Source organism: Ammodytes marinus (assembly GCF_949987685.1).
Source record: "Ammodytes marinus genome assembly, chromosome: 12".
Classification (NCBI taxonomy): domain Eukaryota; kingdom Metazoa; phylum Chordata; class Actinopteri; order Uranoscopiformes; family Ammodytidae; genus Ammodytes; species Ammodytes marinus.
The window spans coordinates 24873885-24899173 of NC_137216.1; the positions used below are offsets into that span (position 1 = coordinate 24873885).

A 25289-nucleotide genomic window follows, 5' to 3' on the forward strand; every position below is an offset into this window, starting at 1 on the left:
TATATTCTCTGCATTCAGTAATCTAATATCTACCAGACTTATGCATGCACTTGGTACTTACATTACTGATAAGCTTGGCAGCCTGAGTAGCCTTCTTTATGTCAGGACGGTCAACCACACTGGTGTAGTTCAGGTTGGCCTTGGCAGCCTTCTTGTATGACACCTGTGGGGATGTGCACAAAAGCAGATGGAATACATAGGCTGTGGAACTATCCCAACGTGGAGATTGAATGCTCTAAATTAAAAAAATCCACACAATGTTATTTTAGCACAGCAGTTTAAACTACTCACGCTGCTCTGAGTTTTGGCCACATTCATGGCGTGCTGTACATCAGGTGGAACAATCATTTGGTTATACTTGGACTTGCCCTTATCCTCTTCAAACTTGGCTTTGTACAATTTCTGTAAAGAGAGGAAGGAATGTCAAAGCCAGTAGCAAAAAGGAATTTGTTAAATTGATTAGGAGATAGCTGAGCTCATTTTGTCAAACTAAAAGTGAAAGAGCGGTAGCAGTACCCCGCTGACGAGCTTCTTGCACTCCTTGCTGTGGACAGTGTCACGAGTCTCTTTCAGGGTGTTGAAACCGCAAGACTGCATGTTCTTCTTACTGGCCTCCTTGTATTTGCTCTGAAGAGGAAAATAAAGAACTTAAAGCACATATATTGTTTTTTTTAAAACACACAAACAACCTGTACAAAATTCAAAAGTGTAAGAAAAATGAGTTGACTTTTTTACTCATCATACTTATACCTCGGAGTTCAAAGTGCGCACAGCCTGGGCATGGAGGATTTGAGGAGTATCATGGACTGGTATGTAGTGGCCCTTTGCTGCTTCATACTTCTCCTTGTACTTCACCTGGAGGGCAGCAACACGTAAATGATTAGTTTACAACATGTTAAACATTCACACCTGAAGAAGTCCCTTCAGTCATTTCATTTCATCAAAGAGATGGTAATACGGACGCGGAAAAACTTACGATGCTGGATATTTCTGAATTCTTCATATTATGGAGGGTTAACTTGTCGTCAACTACGGGAATCACGCAGCCCTTCATCGACTCTTTGTCATACTTGTAGTCAACCTGTGGGTGAAGCCATGAGAGTAAAAAAACAATTAGATGTTGGATGTTGTAGTAATAATAATTGTACAGTATATCCCATTTATATTGCACTAACTCACATCACTCTGCTGAATGGAGTTCTTGGCATTATTGACAAAGTCGGGTCTATCTGCTGTCCAGATCCACTTGTACTTGGTGGCTTCATACTTCTTCTTGTAGTCAAGCTAAAAAAAAACAATATCAATTTGTGAATGTTAAGTTCAATGTTGATCTTCCGTGATTAGAAAGTGATATTTTAACTGATACCGCCAATAAAGACACTCACGTTGCTGATTTTCTTGTAGGCATCCCTGGCAGCAACGAGCGAGCGAGCCTCAGGGTCCATGTTGATCTGGGCCTTGCTCTTCTCATAGACTTCCCTGTACTTCAGCTGCAAGATGCATGAAAAACACAACATCAAACACAAGAATGTATTTCATATTTTGGCCATTTTCGATGCCCTTAGTTGAAAAATAAAAAGGTACTTAAGGTGCAGCGACTTTGAGTGGGACTTACATTGCTGGTCAAATCCCTCACTCTCTTCATGTGCTTCTGGGCTGGAGTGTCATAAGGCAAGGTGTATCCCTTAGCCTTGTTCTTGTTGTACTCCATCTTGTAGATGATCTAAGAAATAATCATCAACACATAGTCAAGAGCAATTCAAAAGACACCAACAATATAAAGAAATCATTAAGCACTTTAAGACTGTTTCAAATGTAACAGTTTTACCACTGGGTTAAAGAAGTAAAATCCAAAAACTCAAAAACTTACATCGCCGATTTTCTTGCTGCGTTTCTGGACCTCATACAGAGGAGTCTCCATGACGGAGGTGAACTTGTCCTTGGCACGTTCATACTGCTCCCTGTACCTCCACTATTGGAGGAGGATGTGTAGACGTACAAAAACAAGTTAGCTTTATTTTTCACTGCAATCATTTGCTTGTGTTTTGCCTTTAATGTATGTGGCTTAACATACATCTATATGTCCTAAACTAATAGTGTTAAGACAATTTAAGTTAGAAAGACAGTGATGGAATCGAAATCATTCATTTTAGATTAAAATGATGTCCTCCTCAAAGTCAACTGAAATTCAATTCATCTGTCTTTTCTGTTATTACATGATCAATCTAAGTGAGAACTGTGAAAACAATTAAATTATTTTGATTTTCATCTAGTGTTCTTCTTTTTTTCTTGGACAGTATAAAGGCATAGTCAGAAGCAGATGACTTATATGTATTAGATAACATTTCACTGACTATAAAATAATGCTGTATGTCCAATGAGTGGAGTGGTGCCGTGCATGAGGTTATTTAGAAAAAAAACATGCTTTATGAAACATACACAAACATAGAGGGGGTTAATTTTGAGGTGGAAATGAAGACGAGAAGCTGTGTTACCACTTATGAGAGTCTGCAGTGCCCGCGTAGTTCATGGTGACCTGCTCTGCATCTTATGCTATAGCTCACAAAATCTGAGGTGGGTTTACTGAGAGTTTTCAGAAATGGCAGTAAGAGTCTAGAAAATCAAAAATCTCTGACCTTGACACTTTAGTAAGTATCAAAAAAAGACAATGTGCCTCCAACTTATCTACAAACAAAACCTTAAGGAAAACTAAATCTACTATACGTCCATATTGACAAAAAAGAATGACTAAAGCTATGAAAGAAAACTGGAGTCCAGGAATGAAAGTAAATTCTTTAAAAGTTGTATTTCAGGCATTTATTTAAAGGCATTTTAAGACCTAGAATTCAGTAGATGAGTTAAAAGTTTAATCTATGAAAGCATGAAGATTTGATGGAGTGATAAGAGCATGATAAGCGTATAGGGCGTAATGTGTGGAAGTTAAAACCACTTTAGCAGTTAAAGTGGGTTGAAATGGAATGGATGGAGAATGATCATTTGATGGAGTTGATGACGCCTTGTCCAGAAACAGCAGGTTGGAGGAACAATGTATCCTCTTATGACTGTACTTCTCAAAACTACAAGTCTTAAAACTACAAAGTTTTTTTTCTTTTTCTGCTTGTTTGTGGACAAGGAACAGAGTTACCGTGGATACCGGTGGCTGTTTACCTTACTGCCCATTGCGGACGAGTAAATGGCTGTGAGGATGTCAGGGCGACGTAGCTCATTGCAACCAATCTTATGCAGATCCCTTGCTTTGGATGTATACAATCCCTGTCCACGCACACGGTACGATACACACAAACACAAACACAAACACAAACACAAACACAAACACAGCATGCCATAGTTGAGGACACAGGGGAAAAACAGCGGTAACACAGGGAAGACTGGAGGAAGGACTCCGGAGATCCAGGTGAGACGAAGCAGCTGTTTGTAGTCATCTGTGCCTTCAGAGTCACAGACAATTTTTTTTATGATTTTTAAAATTTTACATTTAATGTTACTTTTTACATGTTATTCGTGTCTACTTGACTTGACCCAAGTTTGAAAATAGTTTGTTTGGACACATTCATTGAACTGTCTCTCTGATAGCACAGATAAAGGAGAGTCGTGCTCTCTCAAATAGCATGTTGGATGCTATTTGAGTGGCACTGTTTACAATGGACCTGTGAGGGACTTAAAAGGGAGAGAGACAAACGAGCAGGGACTGGTACAGACAGACAGGGAAGTCTGTTTGACGATCTCATGCACCAGTGTCAGTGCTCCGGACTGGAGGAGGAGGCGGCAGGCCGGTTGGTACAACACCGCCGAGGCGTTTTTACCTGGCTCAGCTTCTTGTTGGCCCGGGCCAGCTGGTATCTAGGATCCTCGGTAGTTATGGTGAACTTATCCCTGTTCTTCTCATAAAATGCTCTGTAGGACCTCTGCTCAGAACGTCAGAAGGTTGTTAAAGATATATGTTCCACATAACACAATGTCAAGTAATGAGACTTTTTGTCGAAGGGAGGAAGAAGGAAGGTTTAGAACAAGTTATGAAAAATGAATGAAACATTTTGTATTATTGTTACACAGAAAAAGAGCAGCTGATGAACATTGTATATTGTATTTCAATATTGAAATAATACAAAAATATTTTTTTAATTAAAAATTTGCACTCTTTTACCTCCGAACTGGGAGTCCAATAGAGATGCACAGAGACAGAGAAATGTGATTAACAATTTTTTTTTCTTCTTTTTACAAATGTGTTACTAATTACGATAATATTTTTGCAACCAAAATACATTTTTTCAGTCACCGTATCGAGTTAAAGAATGAAAGGACTCACATCATTGATGAGGACGGAGGCGTTCTTGGCAGCCTGGAAGAACGGACTGTCGCAGGTGTACTTGAAGTTGCCTCTGTTCTTCTCATAGTAGGCTTTGTAGAGTCTCTGTTACCAAGAAACATCTTATTAGGGACATGCAGAAAAACATACCACTCCGTTTACAATCTACTATATATACCGTACTACAATACCGAGCGTACTTGATATAGGAATTTAACACATCATAAATATTAAATCATGCATAGAATGGAGAAAAAAATTATGTAAACATAATATCAAACAAAAAACCAATGGTAACTTGTGACCTAAAGGGATGGTTTACCTCACTGAACAGCGTCTTGTTCCTCTCTGCCCTCTTCAGATCAGGTGTGTCCCACACAAAGCAGCCGATTCCCCTCAGCCATTCCAGGTCCTCCTTGTACCTAACCTAAAGAGGGAAATTGAAAGATATTTCATTGAAATATTACATATTTAGTCAATTAAACAATCTGCCTTTTTACCTACTGTCAGTAAATAATGGAACACAATGGTGCAAGTCAACAGTCAACTGTACTCACGCTGCTGATGTTTTCATTGGCAATTTTGCTGAAGAAGAACTCGGGACGGTCGGGGATGGACTTCCATGTACCGAGAGAGTTGATGTACTTCTCCCTGTATTTGACCTGAGGTGGAGGGACGACAGAGCTTGAATGAAAATGATCTTAAAAGCATTTTCGTAAATATAGATATTTAAAAAAATATATTCATAGAAAATAATCAAGGAGTTAATTTTCAATTGCTGACCTCGCTGATGTCATCAGTGACTCTGCGATGGTAGGTGATGTTCAGAGCATCCTTGACGGTGTGGTAGTGGCCCTTAGCGAGCTCGAAGGTCTCTTTGTAACGCAGCTGAAGACAAGAAAAAAACGTATGTGTCAGGTGATCATAAAAACACACACAAATACTGTACATAAAGAGGTGTTCATAGTTTCTATTCTTCATCAGGCATTATTATTATGAAAAAGGCCAAAGCCACATATTTGCCATCATTTGTACAGGTACTATGTTGTGTAACGATTGAACCTTGATAAAACAATATTTGACAATCGTCAATACTGAGCTGGAAATACCATATTTCAAAGACCTATAATGACAATATTTATCTTCAAATTCAAACATATGTTTACTGTTAAATAGAAGGTTAAGAAAAAATAATAAAAAATTTAACATTACCGTATCTGGTTTGTGGCATTGATATCAATAATTTTGCTTGTAATGAAGGTTAGCCAATGGGCACACTCACATCGCTGGACTGCAGGTAGGATTTCTTGGCACGAATCAGGAAAGGTGTGTCAGCAATGGCAGTGTACCTGTGCTTCATCTTCTCATACTGTTCTTTGTATTTGTTCTAAAAAGGAGGGAGAAAAGAATTAATGCAAAATATCAGAATTTTTATTAATAATAGAATGAGATAATGATTTTTGATGAATGAGCTCACTCACTAAGAACATTGGTTATGAAGGTGTAATAGCACAATGATAAAAAAAAATCCAGGAAACCCATTTATCAAGAAGAAATGATAAAGGGGGTGAGACTTACATCACTGAAGAACACTTTCATTTTCCTAGTATGGCCCATGACTGGAGTTTCTATCTCCTGAGTGAAGTGAGCTCTCTCTTTGGCGGCCAGATCTGTGTACTGATACTGGAGAGAAACAGACAAAAAACAATGATTAGATTATCAGAAAATATGAATGAAATCTGTGTCAAATGATCCATTCAATAAGTAACGGTTATATGAACTTACTTTGTTGGTCAGCAGCTGGGCCCATTTGGCTCTGGTGACGTCAATAGAGTCCACGGTTGTGGTGGCCTTGGTCATATCCACTTTGCCTTGGGCTCTATAGATCCACTGAAAATAATAGAGCAAGTCAGAATTGATATTAAATCTGTTGTTTTATTCTGACAGAATACAACACATTTGAGAGAGGCACTGCAGGCTTTTTAAAAGATTACATCACTGCCAAGTCTCATTTGGTAGAATTCTACTCACGTCGCTCATGTGTGTCTTCAGCTCAGTCACACGGTTGTACTCTGGAGTGTCCAGAACCACGGAGAAGTTGTGAAGGTTCTTCTTAGCCTCCACTGGATAGTGCTCCTATATAAGGAAAACACAGGCCATACAAATGTGTCATGATGCCACTGCAAGAAGTTGATTATGGCATGACAATGACTGATACAGATATACAGATGCATCTTTAAAAATAAGAATATCATGGAAAAGTTGGTTTTAATTTGGATGATGACGGCCACACAGCTCATGGAATAAAAAATACAGTATCTCAAAATATATGAATATTACATAAAACCTGTAAAAAAAATTATTTATAATAGAGAAATGTCGACCATCTGAAAAGAATGTTAATTCTAGAGTAATTTAACTTCATGTGTTATATATATGAAATGTATTTATATGAAATATATTTAATTAAATTAGGAAAATTTAAAAAAAAAATGTCATTGATATTACATTTTGTTTTAGATGCATAGCGTAGACGTAGAGAAACACGTACCCTGAATTTGGTGATTTTGCGGACGTGGACCATCTCTGGGGTGTCGTACAAGAAGCTGCCAAGGCCTCTCAGCCACATCAGATCCTCTTTGTATCTTATCTAAAACGACAAAACAATTTCAACAAAAGTTTTAAAAATGTTTTTTTCTGAAAATGTGTGTCAAACGTCAAATGTGTCTTTTTCGAACATACATCGCTGGTGATTTCATTGACGTGGTAACAGTGCAGCAGCTGGGGTGTGATGGGCAGATTGATCAGCTGGCCCTTGATGTTGTTGAATTTCTCTTTGTAGCACAACTAGTATGAGAAGGGAACAAAGAGGGGGTTAGAATAGTTAAGTTAAGTCACTTTATTTGTCAATTGTCATTGAAATGTTTCTTTTTCATGTACCATATATGGAACATTTTATCAACGTGTGAAAATTGTTTCTTACGTCACTGAGGTTCTTCTGGTTCATCTTGACTTGTTTGATATCAGGTGTATCGTAGGTTGTGTGGATCTTGTCCTTTTGCTTATGGTACAGTTCCCGATACAGACGCTGCAGAAGGGGAAATAAAGTCACATATGAGGCAGCTTTAACCAGTAAATGTGTCACACGGTAGTTATGTGAATCGCCACCAACACTAAAATGTCTGGTGTCCAACAATAGTGAAGTAGCGGTGTGTTATCTTACATCGTTGACAATCTTGTGAGCCTTCCTTGAGTTGACAAAGTTAACACCCTCTGGATGAAGAGTGTAGCCCTTAGCCTTGGTCATCTCATGGGCCTCCTTGTACTTCACCTAACCATACGAGGGATGAAAAAGTGTTATATACAGTAACATCAAAGACTATATCAGCAAAAAGATTTAATTGGATTATTGGAGTACTCACATCGCTGGTGACAACGCTGTTCATCTTAGCCTGCTTGAGGAGTGGTGTGTCGCCGGGCAGGGTGTACCCGGTGGCCATTTCGGTCTTGTTGGCCTCCTTGTAAATGTTCTGAGAGACACCAAGACAATATGGTGAGACGGAAAGCATTCTAGCTTCAAAAACAACAACAAGAAATAGTTTAAAAAAAAACACTGAAGGTAAACTTTAATATAACCAAACTTTCTGCCATTTCTCGATGTGAAATTGAATGCACTATATGTAGGACACATAAATTCCTACAGTGTAATTAAGAATGTAGTCTGGCAACTGCGGTAACAAGTGCAAAACCTACAGTCATTGCACACTAACTTGTGTCAGTGATAGCACAAAAAAATTACATTTATGTGTGTGAAATCTCTATGTGATGTTCATTTCTGAACAAGTACACTGAATATTGAGGGTCATTCTCTTACATCACTCTGGATGTAGTTAGCCATGCGTGCCCTTTCTGACTCCACGGTTATAGCAGGAGCAGTGTTGGTGCCCTTGATGTTGGCATTGTAATCGTAGCGGTAGTGCAGCTGGGAGAAAAAGAGAAGAGAAGGAGATGATGAGATGCATGGTCATGATCTTGTTTTAGTCAGGGAATGTAAAACATACTGTGGATAGTAATGAGTCAACAATGTTTAAGAGTGACTTACATCGCTGAGGTTCTCTGCGTTCTTCTTGGAGGTCTCATACACTGGAGTGTCAGTTACCACCGAATACTCCTTGAAAGATTCGATAGCTTTGGCTCTGTAGGCGTTCTGAAATGAAAACACAAGACTATGGCAATCAGTATCATCAGTATCACTTCTGAGTAAACAATATGTCATTTTAAAAGTATATTGTCTTGGCTATACTGTAAGGGAAGGTAAAAAATATTGCTTAAAGCTATTGTGTGTAACTTTATCATATGAATGAATGTCTGTTACATTCTAGCCATTGCCAAAAGTTTATTGATACAAAGTTGATTTAGCCTGTCAGCTCCACAAAACTGACTGTATTTCTCAGTATGGCAGGGGCGACATAAGTCATGCACTATAGCTTTAAAATAGCTGAAAGTTGTAAAACCAAATAACTGAAGAGGATGTGTAACATAAGAGTGTATATAATGCGTAGGCTAACATCACTCTGGATGATTCCAGAATTCTTGACACGGAGGATCTCCGGAGTGTCGTAGGTAAAGCAGCCGATTCCCCTCAGCCAGTTCAGGTCATCCTTGTAGATGATCTGGGGAGAGAACACAACGAAACACACAGGTTAAGTGATATGCAGATGTGATGGTAATTGGTTGAAACATAATCCTTTTTCATACAGTATATGGATTCAAAACGAATGGGCTAGAACAAAAATTATATATATATAGTAAAGCCCAAGAATAGATTTGAATAGAATAATATTTATTTTTTGTTCGTCCTTTTTTGATAATTTTTTTCTAATGCTTTTCGTATTGGGACACACTCAATGTGGTTTCAATGCATTTATAAATACATAAAAAAATGTAGTATTAACTCATTTTGAACTGTATAAAGTGCTACGAAAACAAGTACATAGATGTATGCAAACAATGTTGATTCACCTTTGAACAATATGTTAATACTGAAGCTACACAGTAAAAAAAAAAAAAAAAAAACAGAAGAGAATCATGCTGTGGGCAGTTACTCACGTCACTGAGCTGCTCGTTGACTTTGCGTGCTTGGGTGTACACCTTCATGTCAGGGAGGCATATCCACTGGTGCAGATGCTTACGGTAGCCGACTTCGCTGACGGCACCCTGTGTTCTGTGGGCAGACACGATCTCCAGCATGTCTGGTGGGATATGGTTCTTGGCCTTGTTCTTCTCATAGTCACCCTTGTACAGACGCTAGAAAACAAAATGGACAACATATATTCAGCTCTCGCATTTTTGTATGCACAGAAAGCTGCGCAGTTTGGATGTATGTTAAGCTGCTGAGTTTTTGAAACAATTTTGAAAAGTCATTGCAGCTTATTTATTCCTCACTCAAAGCAGTGAGTGATATCAGAGTATTTAGTGGCATCAAGTAGTGAAAGTTCTAGATTGCAACGCTCCTTTGCTGACCTTTTTCTTTCTAATAATGACAGAAGCTACGTTGGCCTTGAAGGACAAGAAGCTAGATACTAAAGATGGCATCATCCACCACTGCCTCAAGTCTTTCCACAATATCAAGTGATGAGGTGAATGTAATGTAACTTTATTTAAACAGGGACAATGTACAAACAAACATTAACCTTGTTTAGAGCAAGGAGAGATGCATTGTAACAGGTTTTAGCAAATTGCTATTTTCCACCCTTTGTCCCTGGGCAGGTAAGAATATGTATGTAATTATCTATTCTATAGTACTTCCTCTTCATTTGCCCAGAATGCCCACAATATATATATTTGAAAACGTGTAAGGCTGTTAAGTGTGTCCATTCTATGCTACTGTAGAAACATGGCGGTGCAACATGGCAGCATCCATGGAGGGTGCCCCTTGTCGATATAAAAGGCACATTTTAAGGTAATACAAGAAAGAACAACTTTTATTTTAAAGTGAATAGTGACTAGTTAAATATACTTATAAATATACAATTCTACCAAATCTGTTATGAAAAATGCCAATAAATTCTACACAATGCACCTTTAACTGAAGAGGATCAAATATATTTGCAAATTTGACTCACATCAAGGACGAGCTTTCCGGCTTTGATGCAGCGAGCAGTAGCAGGGTCATCCTCGAGACACTTGGGCAGACTGTAGAGGGTCTTGAACTTCTCATAATCCTCCTTGTACTTCACCTAAAGGGGCAAAAAGGTTTCAAATCGACAACAGTCAAACTCATGTGTGTAAGAAAATAAAATCCCATCGTCATAAAAACACGGAATGAAATGAACAGGAGTAAAAGTTGAACTCACGCCACTGAGAATGACTTTCTGACTCTTGGCGTGCATCATGGCATTTGAGTCATGTGGGATGGTGTAGCCAGTAGCTTTGATTTTCTCCCAGGCAGCGTGGTAGTTTTTCTGTGGACAGAGGAGCCAGAACATTATCAACATGTTGCCGTTTGTGAACAATGACGTTTACAAAGCTGATATTGTGTCACAGAGCGAAAGAGAGGAATGTGTTTTTTTCCTCCCACTTACGTTGCTGAAGAAGTGCTTGAAGTTGTGGCATCTGGCGTAGTCATGGGTCTCCAGAACAGTGGTGTACAGATGCTTGTCCTTATGGTAAGCCTCCCTATAGTTGATCTGTCATTGACAATTGTTTAGTTACTCAATTAGGCATGTTAAGCTCAAAAACGATACATTTATAAACAGTACATATGTTTGATAAGACCAGCTCACTCACATCACTGGCCCAGGTGTGACCCAGAACGGCAGTAACATAAGCTGGGGTGTCCGTCACGATGGAGTAATTGTTGAATTCATTCTTGGCTTCTGTTCTGTATTTCAGCTACAAGGGAAGATGACACAGGTAAATGATCACAGTCTAAAACCGTACATTATGAAATAACAGTTCTAAAGATTTACTATGAACTTCCACGTTTGTTACTCACCTCACTCTGCTGGTCGTAGGCTCTCTTGGCAAGAAGAATTTCTGGTGTGTCCCAGACATAGCAACCCATACCCCTCATCCAGGTCAGGTCCTCCTTGTAGAACACCTATTTAAAAGACAGCAGAAGAAATAATTAAAATATATAAATATAAATAAATATATAAATAATACCGGTACATAAATATACAGTATATACGTCTGACATAACGTTTAAAAAATGGGATGTTTGTCCACACTAGTCTGCCACAAGGCACGGCGCAGTAATCAACTAAAAAGCAGCAGATTTGCAGTGAGGAAGGACCTACATCACTGAGAATCTCGTTGGTCTTGCGTGCACGAATAGCGTCCTCCTGTTCCGGATGGCAGGTCCACTGGTGCAGGTAGGTACGGTAGAGGACGTCGCTCAGCATGTCCTGGCAACGCTTAGCAACCTGGTTAGCTATGACGTCAGGTGGGAGGTGGGTCTTTAACTTGGAAGTGTGCCAGTCCTTGTGGTAGAGCCTCTGTAAAAGACACGCAAACCATGCAAAGTTAATGCAACTCTCATTAACAATGTGAAACAAAGCAACCTTAAAATAAAACTTATGTGGATCATGACAAATGCTTATTCAAATCCCTTGTCATAACAGCGATAAAAATGCTTAAAAAAATGCTACATGGAGGGTTTTTTATAAACCATAAAAGGGCCCGATATATTGTCTGGAGCAGCTTTTCTGGCCTAACGCCTCGTTTCCACATACGTATGTCACTTGTGTCCGTTTTACGGAAGGTGCTTCAGTGTCCAACGGAAGGAAATCTCAAGAGAGTCTGGGCGTCTGTGTCTCTGGCGATGCCGCAGCGATCGCGGGCACTCTCACTTGTGTCATTAAACTAATAAATCAGACTGTGTTTCATATCAAACGGACACAGATGATGACTGTATTTAATATCAAACTGATGAAAAACGATCCGACTGTATACAGTGTATCACGTATATAAAGTATTTAATATTTTAGCAGAATAACATTCACTCTGATTCACAAAGTGTTCAAACTATATGAACAAGTACTTTTTAATCATCAAACTGACTTGACAATCAACATTAACTGAGTAGAAGGACATCGCATGTAAGATAACCTAGCAAAACTTCCATACGGTCTCTCCGTAATCCAATTTTTTTAACGTACATAATACGGATACCGGACAGAAATATAACGGAGGGGAGGAGTTTCGGAGGCAAAACGGACATTACGGAGAATCATATAGGAATGAATGGACTTTTTCCTCGGATCCGGATGGATCGCATACAAGAATGTACGTATGTGGAAACGAGGCGTAAGTGTATAGCAAAATCTGAAGAAATCTTTCTAAGGAATATAGTCTCTGCAAGTGTACTTTTTACTAAAATGCCAATGTATGCTCATTTATGTTGGTTAGATAAGTATGAAGAACCTGAATTGTTCTTTAAGAAGGAAACCTTTTTTGTTGTTAATTGTCTTGGTCAAGCCAGGAAAAGGAAGCAGTATATTTTGTCTCAATCTGTATTCTTTTTAACAAATTGAAATTGAATTAATTATTTGAAATGTTGCGACTGAATATTGGTGTCTTCCAAAAGGGATATATTTCATGCTATTATTTTTCAGAATTCTCTATATCTTTTGGTGTGCTTGTGGTATCCAATTAACTTATTTTATCGATTCAATGTCATCATCTATAGTGCCTTGCAAAAAGTATTTAACGCCATGCTAGTATGGAATGAATAGACAAACTGTTATTGATATCTTACCAATCCCTTGTTCTTCTCCTGCTCTCCACAGCGCATAACCTCGGGGAAGTCCACCAGGGTGTTGGCCATGTAGTGACCCTTGGCCTTCTCATGGAACTCATGGTACTTGGCCTAGAAGGATCCGTAATGAAAAGTCTTAGTTGTGTTTACATCATTCAAGAAGATGACATTGACTGCAAGAAACAAGCGTGAGACTCACATCACTGGCAATGTCCCTGCCCTTCTTGCCTCTCAGAAGAGGGATGTATTCCTGGTCCAGCTTGTAGCCAACAGCTTTACCCTCATCCCAATCCTGTTTGTAGAGTTTCTGAAATCACACAAATAAAAGGCGCAGCATTATGGGAAAGGCTGTTACAATTTGTGCTATATCATTTAAATTGAATTAATTAGCTAAATACCTCGCTGATAATCTTATTCATTTCCCTGGAATGGGCCAGCTGTGGAGTGTCCTCGCCACCAATGTAAATGCCCTTCTCTGCATTGAAGGTCTCTTTGTACTTCAGCTATAGTAGGAAGAAAATAACACAATTAAGATTTTAGATTGCAGAATTTTGATCATTGTTTATTAATATGCTTCTTGAAATATGGAAATTGAAATGGTACGGTATATAAATGTTTTTACATACATCACTGAGGTTGGCAGCAGCGACCCTCGCCAAGAGGAGCTCAGGGCGGTCCACAACGTGGGTGAATTTTGAAAAGTTTTCTGTGGCATCCTTCGTGTAGAACCTCTGCAAGTCAAATGACAGCATCAAAGTGAGACAGCGAACTGACACACAAAAAAATAAAAATATATATATATAAAGTATGTAAGGAAGAGAGACACAGAGAGTTTACAGAGTTTACAGTGCGTGTTGAGCGGCTTTATAGGAGTCCAACATCAAAAAACAAAGAACTGAAAATTATTATAATATGTCCTCTTGAAGGATAAATCAAAGGGGGAAAAATGAATAAAATCGAGTCGACGTACCTGGTTGATGATCTGTTGGGCCTTTCTGACCTTGACATGGTCAACAGATTCAGCTGCCATCCAGCCGCATCCACGGAGCCATTCCAGATCTGCCTTGTACACATTCTGAAGGCAGAAACCAAGATACATTTTGGGGGAAGTTAAGACATACACTTTTTGTCATTTTATCGTAGGAATATAATTAATTAGTCCTCTGGTTGAGGTGGATTGGCAGCACTCACGTCACTTTGAAGATCGTAGCATTTCCTGGCCTGTCTGACGTCATTGGAGTCAGGCAAACAGGTCCACTGGTGCAAGCGACCGGTTCTGTAAAGGTCGTCATTGACTTGTCTCTGGCATTTCTTGGCCAGTTCAAACTGCAGCATGTCCACTGGAAGGTTGAACTTGGTCTTGGAATGGTGGAAGTCCTTCTTGTACAGGGCGTCACTGGCAATTCTGGCTGAGTTTATAGCCAGCATGAGCAGAGGGTCGTCTTCCACACAGCGAGCACCGATGTGGTGGCCGACCTGCTTACGGTATGACTCGAGGTACTTATGCTAAGGAGAGAGACAGAAATCATTATCTCCATTTTGTCGTGTCTTTTTGTTAACATAAGAACAACTTTATTACACGCTCTTATTATTATATTATTATTATGAAACTTTTTCCCACTACTCACATCACTCTGAACTTTAGAGTTATGGATGCACTGCTTGATTGGGACAGCATCTCCAGGCATGAAGTAGCCCGTGGCCTTGACCTTATCCCATTCTTTGGTGTAGAGTTTCTGCAAGAGATGGAACAGTTATGATGCGTTTATGATGATGTTGCTCATCAAGCAGATAATAAATACCATTGGTACAGGACAAAGAATTGTTATGTTGAAATATCAGGGTACCACCGCGGATATCCAAGTTATATTTAAGACCTTTTAATACCTTTTCAATGCCACTTGAAATTGAATGCCATCGTCAAGGCAATACTGGCAAACGTAGGAAGGAAATAATGGACGCATTTTGAGGTACTTTTAATAAAGAACATTTAGTATAAACTTCCATTAATATACTCAGATTGATATACTTAAACAATAATAATGGGAAGTATGTGTATACACTTACAAAATCAAAAAGACCCCACAGTTATTGTAGCTGCCAGCAGACAGTTGCATTTAGTTCATTAGAATTATTTATGTTTCATAAAAGAATCGTTTTAATTTAATAAGAATAAAACCACATTTAAATATGTAATAATAATAATATATTTCTCTGCATTTCTTTTACTTTGAAGTATGTGTACAAGCTGGCCTGTTTACGGCTTATATAGCGGAACTATGGTTCTGAGGTTCGGTTGGGTCAGAGCATTAATTGATGATGCACCAGCATTGGAGCATGCAGCGTATAGGTCCATGGTCGAGCGATGCCGGGCCAACTGCCGCTCATCAAGTTAATTGGTACGTTATTTCATTCGTAAGTTTCACTGAGAGAAGACGCACAGGAGAGAAGTTGCCTTTGTTACCCGTTTTACTCCCCTTGAGTTAACGTGGCTAATGAGGTATGCAAAGTTATTTTATGTTTGTAATAATCAATGTGAAAGCATAACTGTGTAACAGTCAATTGCACGTTATGTAGTATATTTATTCAAATGCTATTCTCTGTGAGAATATTCCTTTTTATGTAACTAATACTCGTGTATGATTTCTATATTTTGATTTAGTTCTCACGGCATGTTGGATGACATCTTTGATGACATGATTCTGCTACTAAATATCTGTAAAGAAGAATGCCTTGTGTCCATGATTGTTAATTGGAAGGAGCTACAGTTACCCTGAATATGTAGCACATACTGTACATCCCATGAGTCATCTTACCGGATGAACATTCTTGGCCACCTCTCTGGCTGTGACGAGACCTGGAGTATCCAACAGTGTGAACTTGGTCTTCTCCTTGTGCCATGCCTCACGGTATGTGGCCTGAGAAAAAAGAAAAAAATAATTGAATCTGCCATTGCTTTTACTCTGTCAAGAGAAGACTAAAACATATTAAAACAGCCTCCGGATGACAAAGAATCCTCCTTACCTCGTTGAGGACCTTAGCAGCATTCCTGGCACAGACGATGTCGACTCTGTCAGCTGGAATTGTGTATTCCTGACTATCTAACTTGACACGGTAGCCTCTCTGTAAAAATAGCAAAAAAGATATGTAATGATTTAGCAAATTTAGACAAGATACATGTGCATGTTTTCTGTCATAAATACAGTAAAACAAATGTTTTTATATTGCAACAAAATTACATATTTTACATATCGATTATACAAGTACAGTGACAATAAAGTTGAATTTTGATCCTACTTACTTCAGCCAGGATCTTCTGTGCGTGTTTCACCTTCAAAACCTCCACAGACTCATGTGGCACCCATCCACATCCTCGTAGCCACTCCATATCGGCTTTGTACACAGCCTGAGGACGAAAAACAGATATAATATGTTTCAGTGAGATTAAAAATGTATACAGACAATAATCACAATGTGAGAGTGTATTGGGGTTAAATAGGAGTAAAAAAGTATAGATATCATTTAAAGATCCTTTAAAAATGTTGATCTTTGTTACAATAATGAACCATGATCTCAGAAGAACTCACATCACTCTGAAGATCGTAGGCTTTCCTGGCCTGTCTGACATCATTGGAGTCGGGCAGGCAGGTCCAGTTGTGAAGATGAGTTCTGTAGTTGAAATCGTTGACTTGGATCTGGCATTTCTTGGCCAGTTCAAGATTCAACATGTCCACTGGCAGGTGGAACTTGGTCTTGGACTTATTGAAGTCCTTCTTGTACAGGGCGTCACTGGAAATCTTGGCTCCGTTCATAGCCAGCATGATCAGTGGGTCCTCTTCCACACAGCGGGCACCGATGTGGTGACCGACCTGCTTACGGTAATTTGCATGGTACTTGTACTGAAAGAAAAATTGACAAAAGGTTGATGAAATGTCAGAAAAAGTACATAAAATTAAAATAATCTGGTGCATTTAAAACCACATTCCATAATTTGTTTTTACATCGCTGACGATATCTCTAGAAGCCCGAGCCTTCAGCACAGAGATGGCATCCTCCTTGATGTGGTAGCCCTTTGCCTTCTGGTCATCCCATGTCTTTGTGTACAGTTTCTGCGCGGAACGAGAAGTATGATCAAAAATACAGTAAGAGATTGTGACGGCACATCAAAATCACAATAATCAAGTACTACATTACTACTTGTAAAAAAACAAACTTACATTGCTGATGTTGATAGCATTGGCCTTGGACAGTTCGAAGCTGGGGGCGTTATGTGGGATGCTATAGCTGAGCTTGTCTTGATCCCAAGCTGCCCTATATCTCCTCTGTCATAAAGAAAGAAAAAAGATCATTAACTTTTTTATTTGAAGACTCTAATTTTTAAGAATTTTTCTTAAAAATATTTTGTTCAAAGAATTCATGTTAAGTTTAGAATTGCATGCAGAAACTTTAATTATTGTGGGAGATGCTGTTACTCACATCACTGATGTTGTCAGCATTTTGCTTGGACAAGACAATAGACGGGAGGTCGACAACACTGGTAAACTTCTGGCTACTTGCGGGCTGGCGGTAGAGCCTCTCGTTGAGAATATCCTGTGCCTTTTTGGCTTTGATGACGTCCACGGATTCATGAGGAGACCAGCCGCACCCTCTCAGCCACTCCAGATCAGCTTTGTATACGGCCTAAAACACAATTGTCATTTTTAACATCACCAAATACCACTATGTTAGGTTTTATATATATTTGTCTAACTACAGTCAGATGTTTAAATACAATGGATAAACTGATTTCCATTACATTTGTGGGATGCTATAGGTTCAAAATGTGGGTTGGGGGTGATCTGAACACCAATTCAAAAAAAGAACATATACAGTAGATTCCAACAACCCAGACACTGTGTTTGCATGGTCAACAGCAATTATCCATTAACAGTTAATAAAATCCTCTCTCTAATTTTGAGATGTACTTACATCACTCCTTAAGTCATAGACCTTTCTAGCCTGAACCACATCAGTGGAATCGGGCAGGCAGGTCCAGTTGTGCAGGAGAGTTCTGTAGTTGAAGTCATTCACTTGCTTCTGACATTTCTTGGCGAGTTCAATGGACAACATGTCTCCTGACAAGTGGTACTTGGTCTTGGTGTCATGATAGTCCTTCTTATAGAGGATGTCACTGTTGATCCTTGATTGATTGGCGGCCAGCATAGCCAGTGGGTCGTCCTTGACACTGAGGGCACCAATATGATGGCCACACTGCTTGCGGAAACCGGCCTTGTATTTGTACTGAAAAATTGGAATTTAAAATAGTGTGATTGGTTTATACATATAAATCATTGCAGTGAAATCAGAAAGAAAGAAAAAATGGTGCAGATAAATTCCGGTTGTATCGAGAGGGACACAGACTTACATCACTGACGATGTTTCGGGAGGCCTTGGCTGCCAAAACAGAAATAGCATCTTTGGGAAGGACGTAGCCCTTGTTGATGGTGTCCACATAGCCTTCACGGTAGTGTTTCTGGGGAAACAAGAATAATTCAGTTAGAGTGTCAGATACTTACACTGAGTGATATACACCATAGTACAAAACACATTGCCTATGGAGAACACAATTTCCTTTACACTAAATGTAATAAATTAAAGGTCAACAACTACACAGCATGTCATTTATTCTTTAAACCATTGCACAATTAACTGATTATGATATTAAAGCAAGTTGACAATTGCTGTTATGATAATAATCTGCCATGAAGACTAGGCACTGGATTACCAGACTGGTGTTGAGTTTATTCTGCTTGGCCAGGATGATCTCCGGGGTGTCAAGAGTGATGTGAAGGTCCGTCTTATCCTTCTCCCAGGCAGCAGTGTAAGCTTTCTGTAAACAGCAGATTCACAGGATCACTATTTCAGACTCAAAGAACATTATAAAAAAGCAAACACTGCTTTGTCTAGACAAATGATCCTCTTTTTTTGTCAAACTAACTAAACTAATGAAACATTTGGGCCAAATATTTGTAATATTACGTTCAGAATGCCTCCCCCCAAAAAATAAAATAAAAACAATAATAATAATAATAAAAACACACAATAGAATAAAGTGAAATGACATTAAATGAGATGTGCTATCTGTACCTTGTCCATTGTCGCGGCATTGGCCGTTGCAAGGGCATATGGCATGTCACATGTTTGGGCAGTGAATTTGAAGTTGCTGGGATGCTGACGGTAGCCTCTCTCCTTCAGGATGTCTCCTGCTTTCTTGGCTTTCTCCACATCCACCGAACCGATTGGCACCCAACCTAATCCCTTTAGCCACGTCAGGTCAGCCTTGTACACGGCCTGAAAGTCACAGGGGAAGGAAAAATGGAGTCACGTTGAAAAATTCAATAGAAAACTCTCAGTGCTCGGGCGACACAGTATGATGAATTCCAATTACTCACATCACTCTGCAGGTCATAAGCCTTTCTGGCCTGGACCACATCATTGGAGTCGGGCAGGCAGGTCCAGTTGTGCAGATGAGTTCTGTAGTTGAAATCGTTGACTTGGATCTGGCATTTCTTGGCCAGTTCAAGATTCAACATGTCCACTGGCAGGTTGAACTTGGTCTTGGAGTGGTGGAAGTCCTTCTTGTACAGGGCGTCACTGGCGATCTTGGCTCCGTTCATAGCCAGCATGATCAGAGGGTCGTCTTCCACACAGCGGGCACCGATGTGGTGACCGACCTGCTTACGGTACCCTGTCTTGTATTTGTACTGCGTAGTAAGAAAGAGTGAAGTGAACATTAACAGAATACTGTGTAAATAGGCACAAGTCAGTTTCAGGGAAAAAAGTATTAATTTATAGGTTGTATACGTACATCACTGATGATTTCTCTTCCTTTTTTGGCAGCAACAATAGCGACAGCATCGGACTTAAGGTCGTAGCCCTTTCTGAACATCTTGTCAACTTCCTCCCTGTAATTTTTCTGAGGAGGGATTGAAAATAGTTGAATTATGAAATGAACATCATAAAGCCTATAACACTGATATTAATTGACATGGACGTAGATTACTTGTTTGAGTGCAAACAGAAAAAACTTACAATGCTGATGTTGTAAGCATTGGCTTTAGCAAGCACAAGTTCAGGTAGGTCAGGGGTTACATGAGTCTTAACCTTGTCGGCCTCCCAAGCAGCATGATACGTTTTCTGTGGGGAGAAAGAAAACGAAAAAAAAAAGAAAGAAATTGTAATAATCTGGAATAGATTGTACAAATTTGCAAAAATTGTAAAAAAAAGTGATATAAAAGTCTTGACCTGGTTCATTATGTCAGCGTTTGCTTTGGCTAAGACCATGGACATGGAAGACATGTCAGTTGTATATTTAAATTTGTCTACGGGTTGCCTGTAGAGATGTTCGTCGAGAATCTTTGAAGCGTGCTTGGCCTTCAACACATCAACTGAACCAATCGGGATCCAGCTTACGCCTATGACCTCATCCATGTCAGCTTTGTATACATGCTGTAGGGAAAATAATTGATATGTGACATTACAACACATAAGCACAGCTGACATCACCTGATATGTTGATTATAATATGTTTAATGATTAGACAGAAGGACTCACATCGCTTCGCAGATCGTAGGCTTTCCTGGCCTGTCTGACATCATTGGAGTCGGGCAGGCAGGTCCAGTTGTGCAGACGAGTTCTGTAGTTGAAATCGTTGACTTGGATCTGGCATTTCTTTGCCAGTTCAAGATTGAGCATGTCAGCTGGCAGGTTGAACTTGGTCTTGGAATGGTGGAAGTCCTTCTTGTACAGGGCGTCACTGGCGATCTTGGCTCCGTTCATAGCCAGCATGATCAGTGGGTCCTCTTCCACACAGCGGGCACCGATGTGGTGACCGACCTGCTTACGGTACCCTGTCTTGTACTTGTACTAATGATATCAGAATAAAATGTTTTTCGTTAAAGCTAGATCATGTCTCACAACACCAGTGTATCAATCATATAAACCGTTATATAGCACAGCAATATCACTTACATCACTGATGATGTCCCTGGAATGCTTAGCAGCCTTTACAGAGATTGCATCCCCAGGGAGGTAGTATCCTTGGTTGATGGTGTCTTCAAACCCTTGTCTGTATAGTTTCTGCAAAGAAAAACATGTATAAATAGTTCTGAAATGCTTCTAATAGCCTGAGGCTTCCCAGAAAAGGTTGGCACATTTTGCAGGAGGACTCCCACTGGTGGACTTTAAGAATCCAATTTGGGAGCAAATTTAAATCCGTAATCCAAGATTAAATTATGTTAAATGAAATGAAGTTGTTAATTAGAAGACAACAGCGCACAACAGGTTTCCAAGTTCTGTGACAATTAAACAGTAAATAAACTCCAACACAAGAACCATCTTGTTAACATAAAAGAAGCCAAGAACACATACCAGATGTGGCAGGGGCCATCTCTTTGAGAAGAATACTAACCTTGCTCATGTTGATAGAATTCTGCTGAGAGAGGATGATCTCAGGAGTGTCAGGATTAATGTGAATCTTGGTCTTGTCCTTCTCCCATGCCTCCACGTAGAGACGCTGGAACACACCAAAAATGGTCAAAGTATTAAATGATGGTATTGACTTAAAGGATCTCCAGAGATAGAAATCGGTATTGCAAATCCAGATAATCACTATGTACTGTCTAGCCCTGTCACACAAAAATACATTTGAATTTTACCAAAACAATTATGAACTCTACCTTATTCATGGTCAAAGCGTTATTCTTTGCCAGTTCAAGGTTCATTGCATCAATGGTGCTGGTGAAGGGGAATTTGCTTGGGGGCTGGCGGTACTTCGCTTCACTCAAAACATCACCAGCCTTCTTGGCTGTCTCCACATTAATTGAACCAATGGGCACCCAGCCCATGCCCTGGAGCCACTTCAGGTCAGCTTTGTACACAGCCTGAAAGTCACAGGAGAAGGAAATGTGGAGTCACTTTGAATTGTCCCTTTAAAAAGATAGGAAATACTTGGTGTGTTCCACAAACACATTATGAGAAATGCCTCATACTTACATCACTCTGCAGGTCATAAGCCTTTCTGGCCTGTCTGACATCAGTGGAATCGGGCAGGCAGGTCCAGTTGTGCAGACGAGTGATGTAGTTGGCGTGGTTGGCCATAATCTGGTTCTTCTTGGCCAGTTCAAAGGCAATCATGTCCACTGGCAGGTTGAACTTGGTCTTGGACTTGTTGAAGTCCTTCTTGTAGAGAACATCACTGGCAATCCTAGCTGAGTTCAGAGCCAGCATGAGCAGAGGGTCGTCTTCCACACAACGAGCACCAATGTGGTGACCGACCTGCTTACGGTAACCTGTATGGTACGCGTGCTGCAAGAAAAATAAGTTTCTTGTTTACATGAACAGTAATACTTGTATGGTAACTGTTTATCATTGAATAAATCCAACAGCTTACATCACTGGCAATTTGCCCGGATTTCTTTGCTGCTATGATGGAAATAGCGTCATTGCGAATATCGTAGCCCTTCTTCTTGGAGTCTTCATATGCCTGTGTATACTTTTTCTGTAAACAAGAACAATCATTCCAGAGATGTTAAGTATATGTACCATTGAAAGTAATACATGAATAAAAGTTGTATTACCAGATTCACTATTTATTTTGTCACGTACCAAACTGTAGTTGACATTGTTTGCTTTGGCGAGAAGAACATCCATGGAGTCAGGCATGATGTGGATCTTGGTCTTGTCCACGTTCCAGGCGTCAGTGTATGCTTTCTACAGTCACAGAAACCGAGTGTCCTTACATTATTAAGTATGGATTTTTGTGACATAATAATTTCCTTATCATATACCTATACATGTAGTCAATACAGTTGTTTGATATTATACCAGCTCATCCTTTGAATATGATTTCATACCTTGTTCATAACCTGATTATTGGCATTAGCCAGCACCATGGGCATGTCTTCAGTAGTGACTTTGAATTTGAAGTTGCTTGGGTGTTGACGATACTTGTGTTCATTCAGGACCTCACCAGCTTTCTTTGCCCTCTCAACATCTATTGAACCTATCGGCACCCATCCAATACCCTGCAGCATCTTCAGATCCTCCTTGTAAACCGCCTGGACAAAACAGAAAGAGTTTATTATTGTGAAAGATGTTCAGAATAGTTAGGTTAAGTTGACTTATTTTTCAATTAACACAAAGCTACATTGAAATTTAGCCTTTCAAGACACCACACTCCAGAGGGTGTCCTCACACATGGTCAGCCATAGTACAGTACTCCTGGAGTGGTGCTGGGGTTAGGTGCCTTGCTCAAAGAGACAATCGTTGATAGGGTGGTCATACCAGTCACCACAAGTTCTACAACTAATACCCTCCTGTACGGTTCCGGGGACCATACCAGCAACCTAACGGACACTGGTCGGCCCCTCTTTCCTCTAGGCCACCCTACCACCCTGTCTAGGCAATCCTACCACATATAAATTCATAAACATCAATGATGTTCACAGTAGAAATATAAGGATTCATACTCACATCACTCTGTAGGTCATATGCATGTCTGGCCTGTCTGACATCACTGGAGTCTGGCAGGCAGGTCCAGTTGTGCAGACGAGTGATGTAGTTGGCGTGGTTGGCCATAATCTGGTTCTTCTTGGCCAGTTCAAAGGCAATCATGTCCACTGGCAGGTGGAACTTGGTCTTGGACTTGTTGAAGTCCTTCTTGTAGAGAAAATCACTGGCAATCCTAGCTGAGTTCAGAGCCAGCACGAGCAGAGGGTCGTCTTCCACACAGCGAGCACCAATGTGGTGACCGACCTGCTTGCGGTATCCTGTTTGATACTTGTGCTGCAAGGAAAAATAAAGAACTAAGTTCCTGGTTCCTTGGTTACATGAACAATAATAATAGTATGGGACGGTTTATCATCAATTTAATCTGACAGCTTACATCACTGGCAATGTCCCTGGATTTCTTTGCTGCAATGATGGAAATTGCATCATTACGCAGATCATAGCCCTTCTTCTTGTCGTCTTCATATGCCTGTGTGTACTTTTTCTGAAAACAAAAACAACAAACATAATTATATGCATTTGAAAATGTCAGTAGGACTTAATTATAATTATAAATATATGTATTGTTAACAGGAAAATATTGTTATTAATATAGCATGGCTTTGAACTCTCCAGGAACCACCACCTTATCATGGTGGATAGGTGTGTGTATCCCTTTGATCCTGAGGGCTGTATTGTCTTAAGCTAGTGCTCCTGGTAGGGTCTCCCAAGGCAAAGTGGTCTCAGACGAGGGTCCCCACAAAGAATAGTACCAAAAGTCCCCATGATAAACCATGAAAGAGGATTAGAAGAGACCCTGCCCGACAGCAGCCCGCCCCCCTCTGGAGGGTTGGCCTGTCTTCACACCTGGGGTCTCAAGGTCTTGGGTGCCTCAAGGGGCGGTAACCCTTGAAGATACTGTGGGAGGTGCTGCAGGAGTATGAGGAGAGGGGGTCACTTCTCGGGCCATCCAATACCAGACCTGGGAATGCCTCAGGATCCCCCAGCTAGAGCTGGCTAATGTGGCTCATAAAAGAGAAGTTTGGGGTCCCTTGCTTGATCATTTGCCTCTGCCACCCAACCCAGGATAAACGTATGACAATGGATGGGTGAATCTTTGAGCCCTAATCCATACTGTATATGAGCATTGCTTTACCCTTAAATGTTTAAATCTCCACTTACCAAACTGTAGTTGACATTGTTTGCTTTGGCGAGAACAACATCCATGGCATCAGGCATGATGTGGATCTTGGTCTTGTCCACGTTCCAGACGTCAGTGTATGCTTTCTACAGTCACAGAAACCGAGTGTCCTTACATTATTAACTCAACAAGTATGCATTTTTTGTGACAAAATAATTTCCTTGTCACATCTCAATGTCGTCAATACAGTTGTTTGATATTATATAAACACATTCTTTGAATATGATTTCATACCTTGTTCATAACCTGATTATTGGCCATGGCAAGCACCATGGGCATGTCTTCAGTAGTGATTTTGAATTTGAAGTTGCTTGGGTGTTGACGATACTTGTGTTCATTCAGGACCTCACCAGCTTTCTTTGCCCTCTCAACATCTATTGAACCTATCGGCACCCATCCAATACCCTGCAGCATCTTCAGATCCTCCTTGTAAACCGCCTGGACAAAACAGAAAGGGTTTGTTTTGGTGAAAG

General features: G+C 40.0%; 1 protein-coding gene across 1 annotated transcript in view; it reads right to left on the minus strand.

The window, feature by feature from the left end:
* Nucleotides 1-25289, minus strand: part of LOC307258186 (nebulin-like) — a 68401-nt gene that overhangs the window by 21016 nt on the left and 22096 nt on the right. Inside the window, 67 exon segments of the mRNA XM_080037636.1 lie at nt 62-163; nt 292-402; nt 517-627; nt 751-855; nt 977-1081; nt 1180-1284; nt 1386-1490; nt 1616-1723; nt 1871-1972; nt 3169-3273; nt 4328-4432; nt 4650-4754; nt 4885-4989; nt 5111-5215; nt 5610-5714; nt 5906-6010; nt 6113-6217; nt 6359-6463; nt 6879-6977; nt 7070-7174; nt 7311-7415; nt 7551-7658; nt 7750-7857; nt 8202-8309; nt 8430-8534; nt 8896-9000; nt 9437-9634; nt 10453-10566; nt 10684-10791; nt 10912-11016; nt 11117-11221; nt 11325-11429; nt 11629-11826; nt 13089-13199; nt 13288-13395; nt 13487-13591; nt 13715-13819; nt 14059-14163; nt 14280-14594; nt 14717-14824; nt 15905-16006; nt 16113-16211; nt 16390-16494; nt 16676-16987; nt 17090-17197; nt 17306-17410; nt 17565-17768; nt 18057-18368; nt 18493-18600; nt 18853-18957; nt 19215-19418; nt 19520-19831; nt 19936-20043; nt 20160-20264; nt 20373-20576; nt 20682-20993; nt 21099-21206; nt 21538-21642; nt 21806-22009; nt 22122-22433; nt 22519-22626; nt 22734-22838; nt 22982-23185; nt 23601-23912; nt 24013-24120; nt 24798-24902; nt 25051-25254. Coding sequence (XP_079893762.1) covers nt 62-163; nt 292-402; nt 517-627; nt 751-855; nt 977-1081; nt 1180-1284; nt 1386-1490; nt 1616-1723; nt 1871-1972; nt 3169-3273; nt 4328-4432; nt 4650-4754; nt 4885-4989; nt 5111-5215; nt 5610-5714; nt 5906-6010; nt 6113-6217; nt 6359-6463; nt 6879-6977; nt 7070-7174; nt 7311-7415; nt 7551-7658; nt 7750-7857; nt 8202-8309; nt 8430-8534; nt 8896-9000; nt 9437-9634; nt 10453-10566; nt 10684-10791; nt 10912-11016; nt 11117-11221; nt 11325-11429; nt 11629-11826; nt 13089-13199; nt 13288-13395; nt 13487-13591; nt 13715-13819; nt 14059-14163; nt 14280-14594; nt 14717-14824; nt 15905-16006; nt 16113-16211; nt 16390-16494; nt 16676-16987; nt 17090-17197; nt 17306-17410; nt 17565-17768; nt 18057-18368; nt 18493-18600; nt 18853-18957; nt 19215-19418; nt 19520-19831; nt 19936-20043; nt 20160-20264; nt 20373-20576; nt 20682-20993; nt 21099-21206; nt 21538-21642; nt 21806-22009; nt 22122-22433; nt 22519-22626; nt 22734-22838; nt 22982-23185; nt 23601-23912; nt 24013-24120; nt 24798-24902; nt 25051-25254 — 9312 coding nt within the window.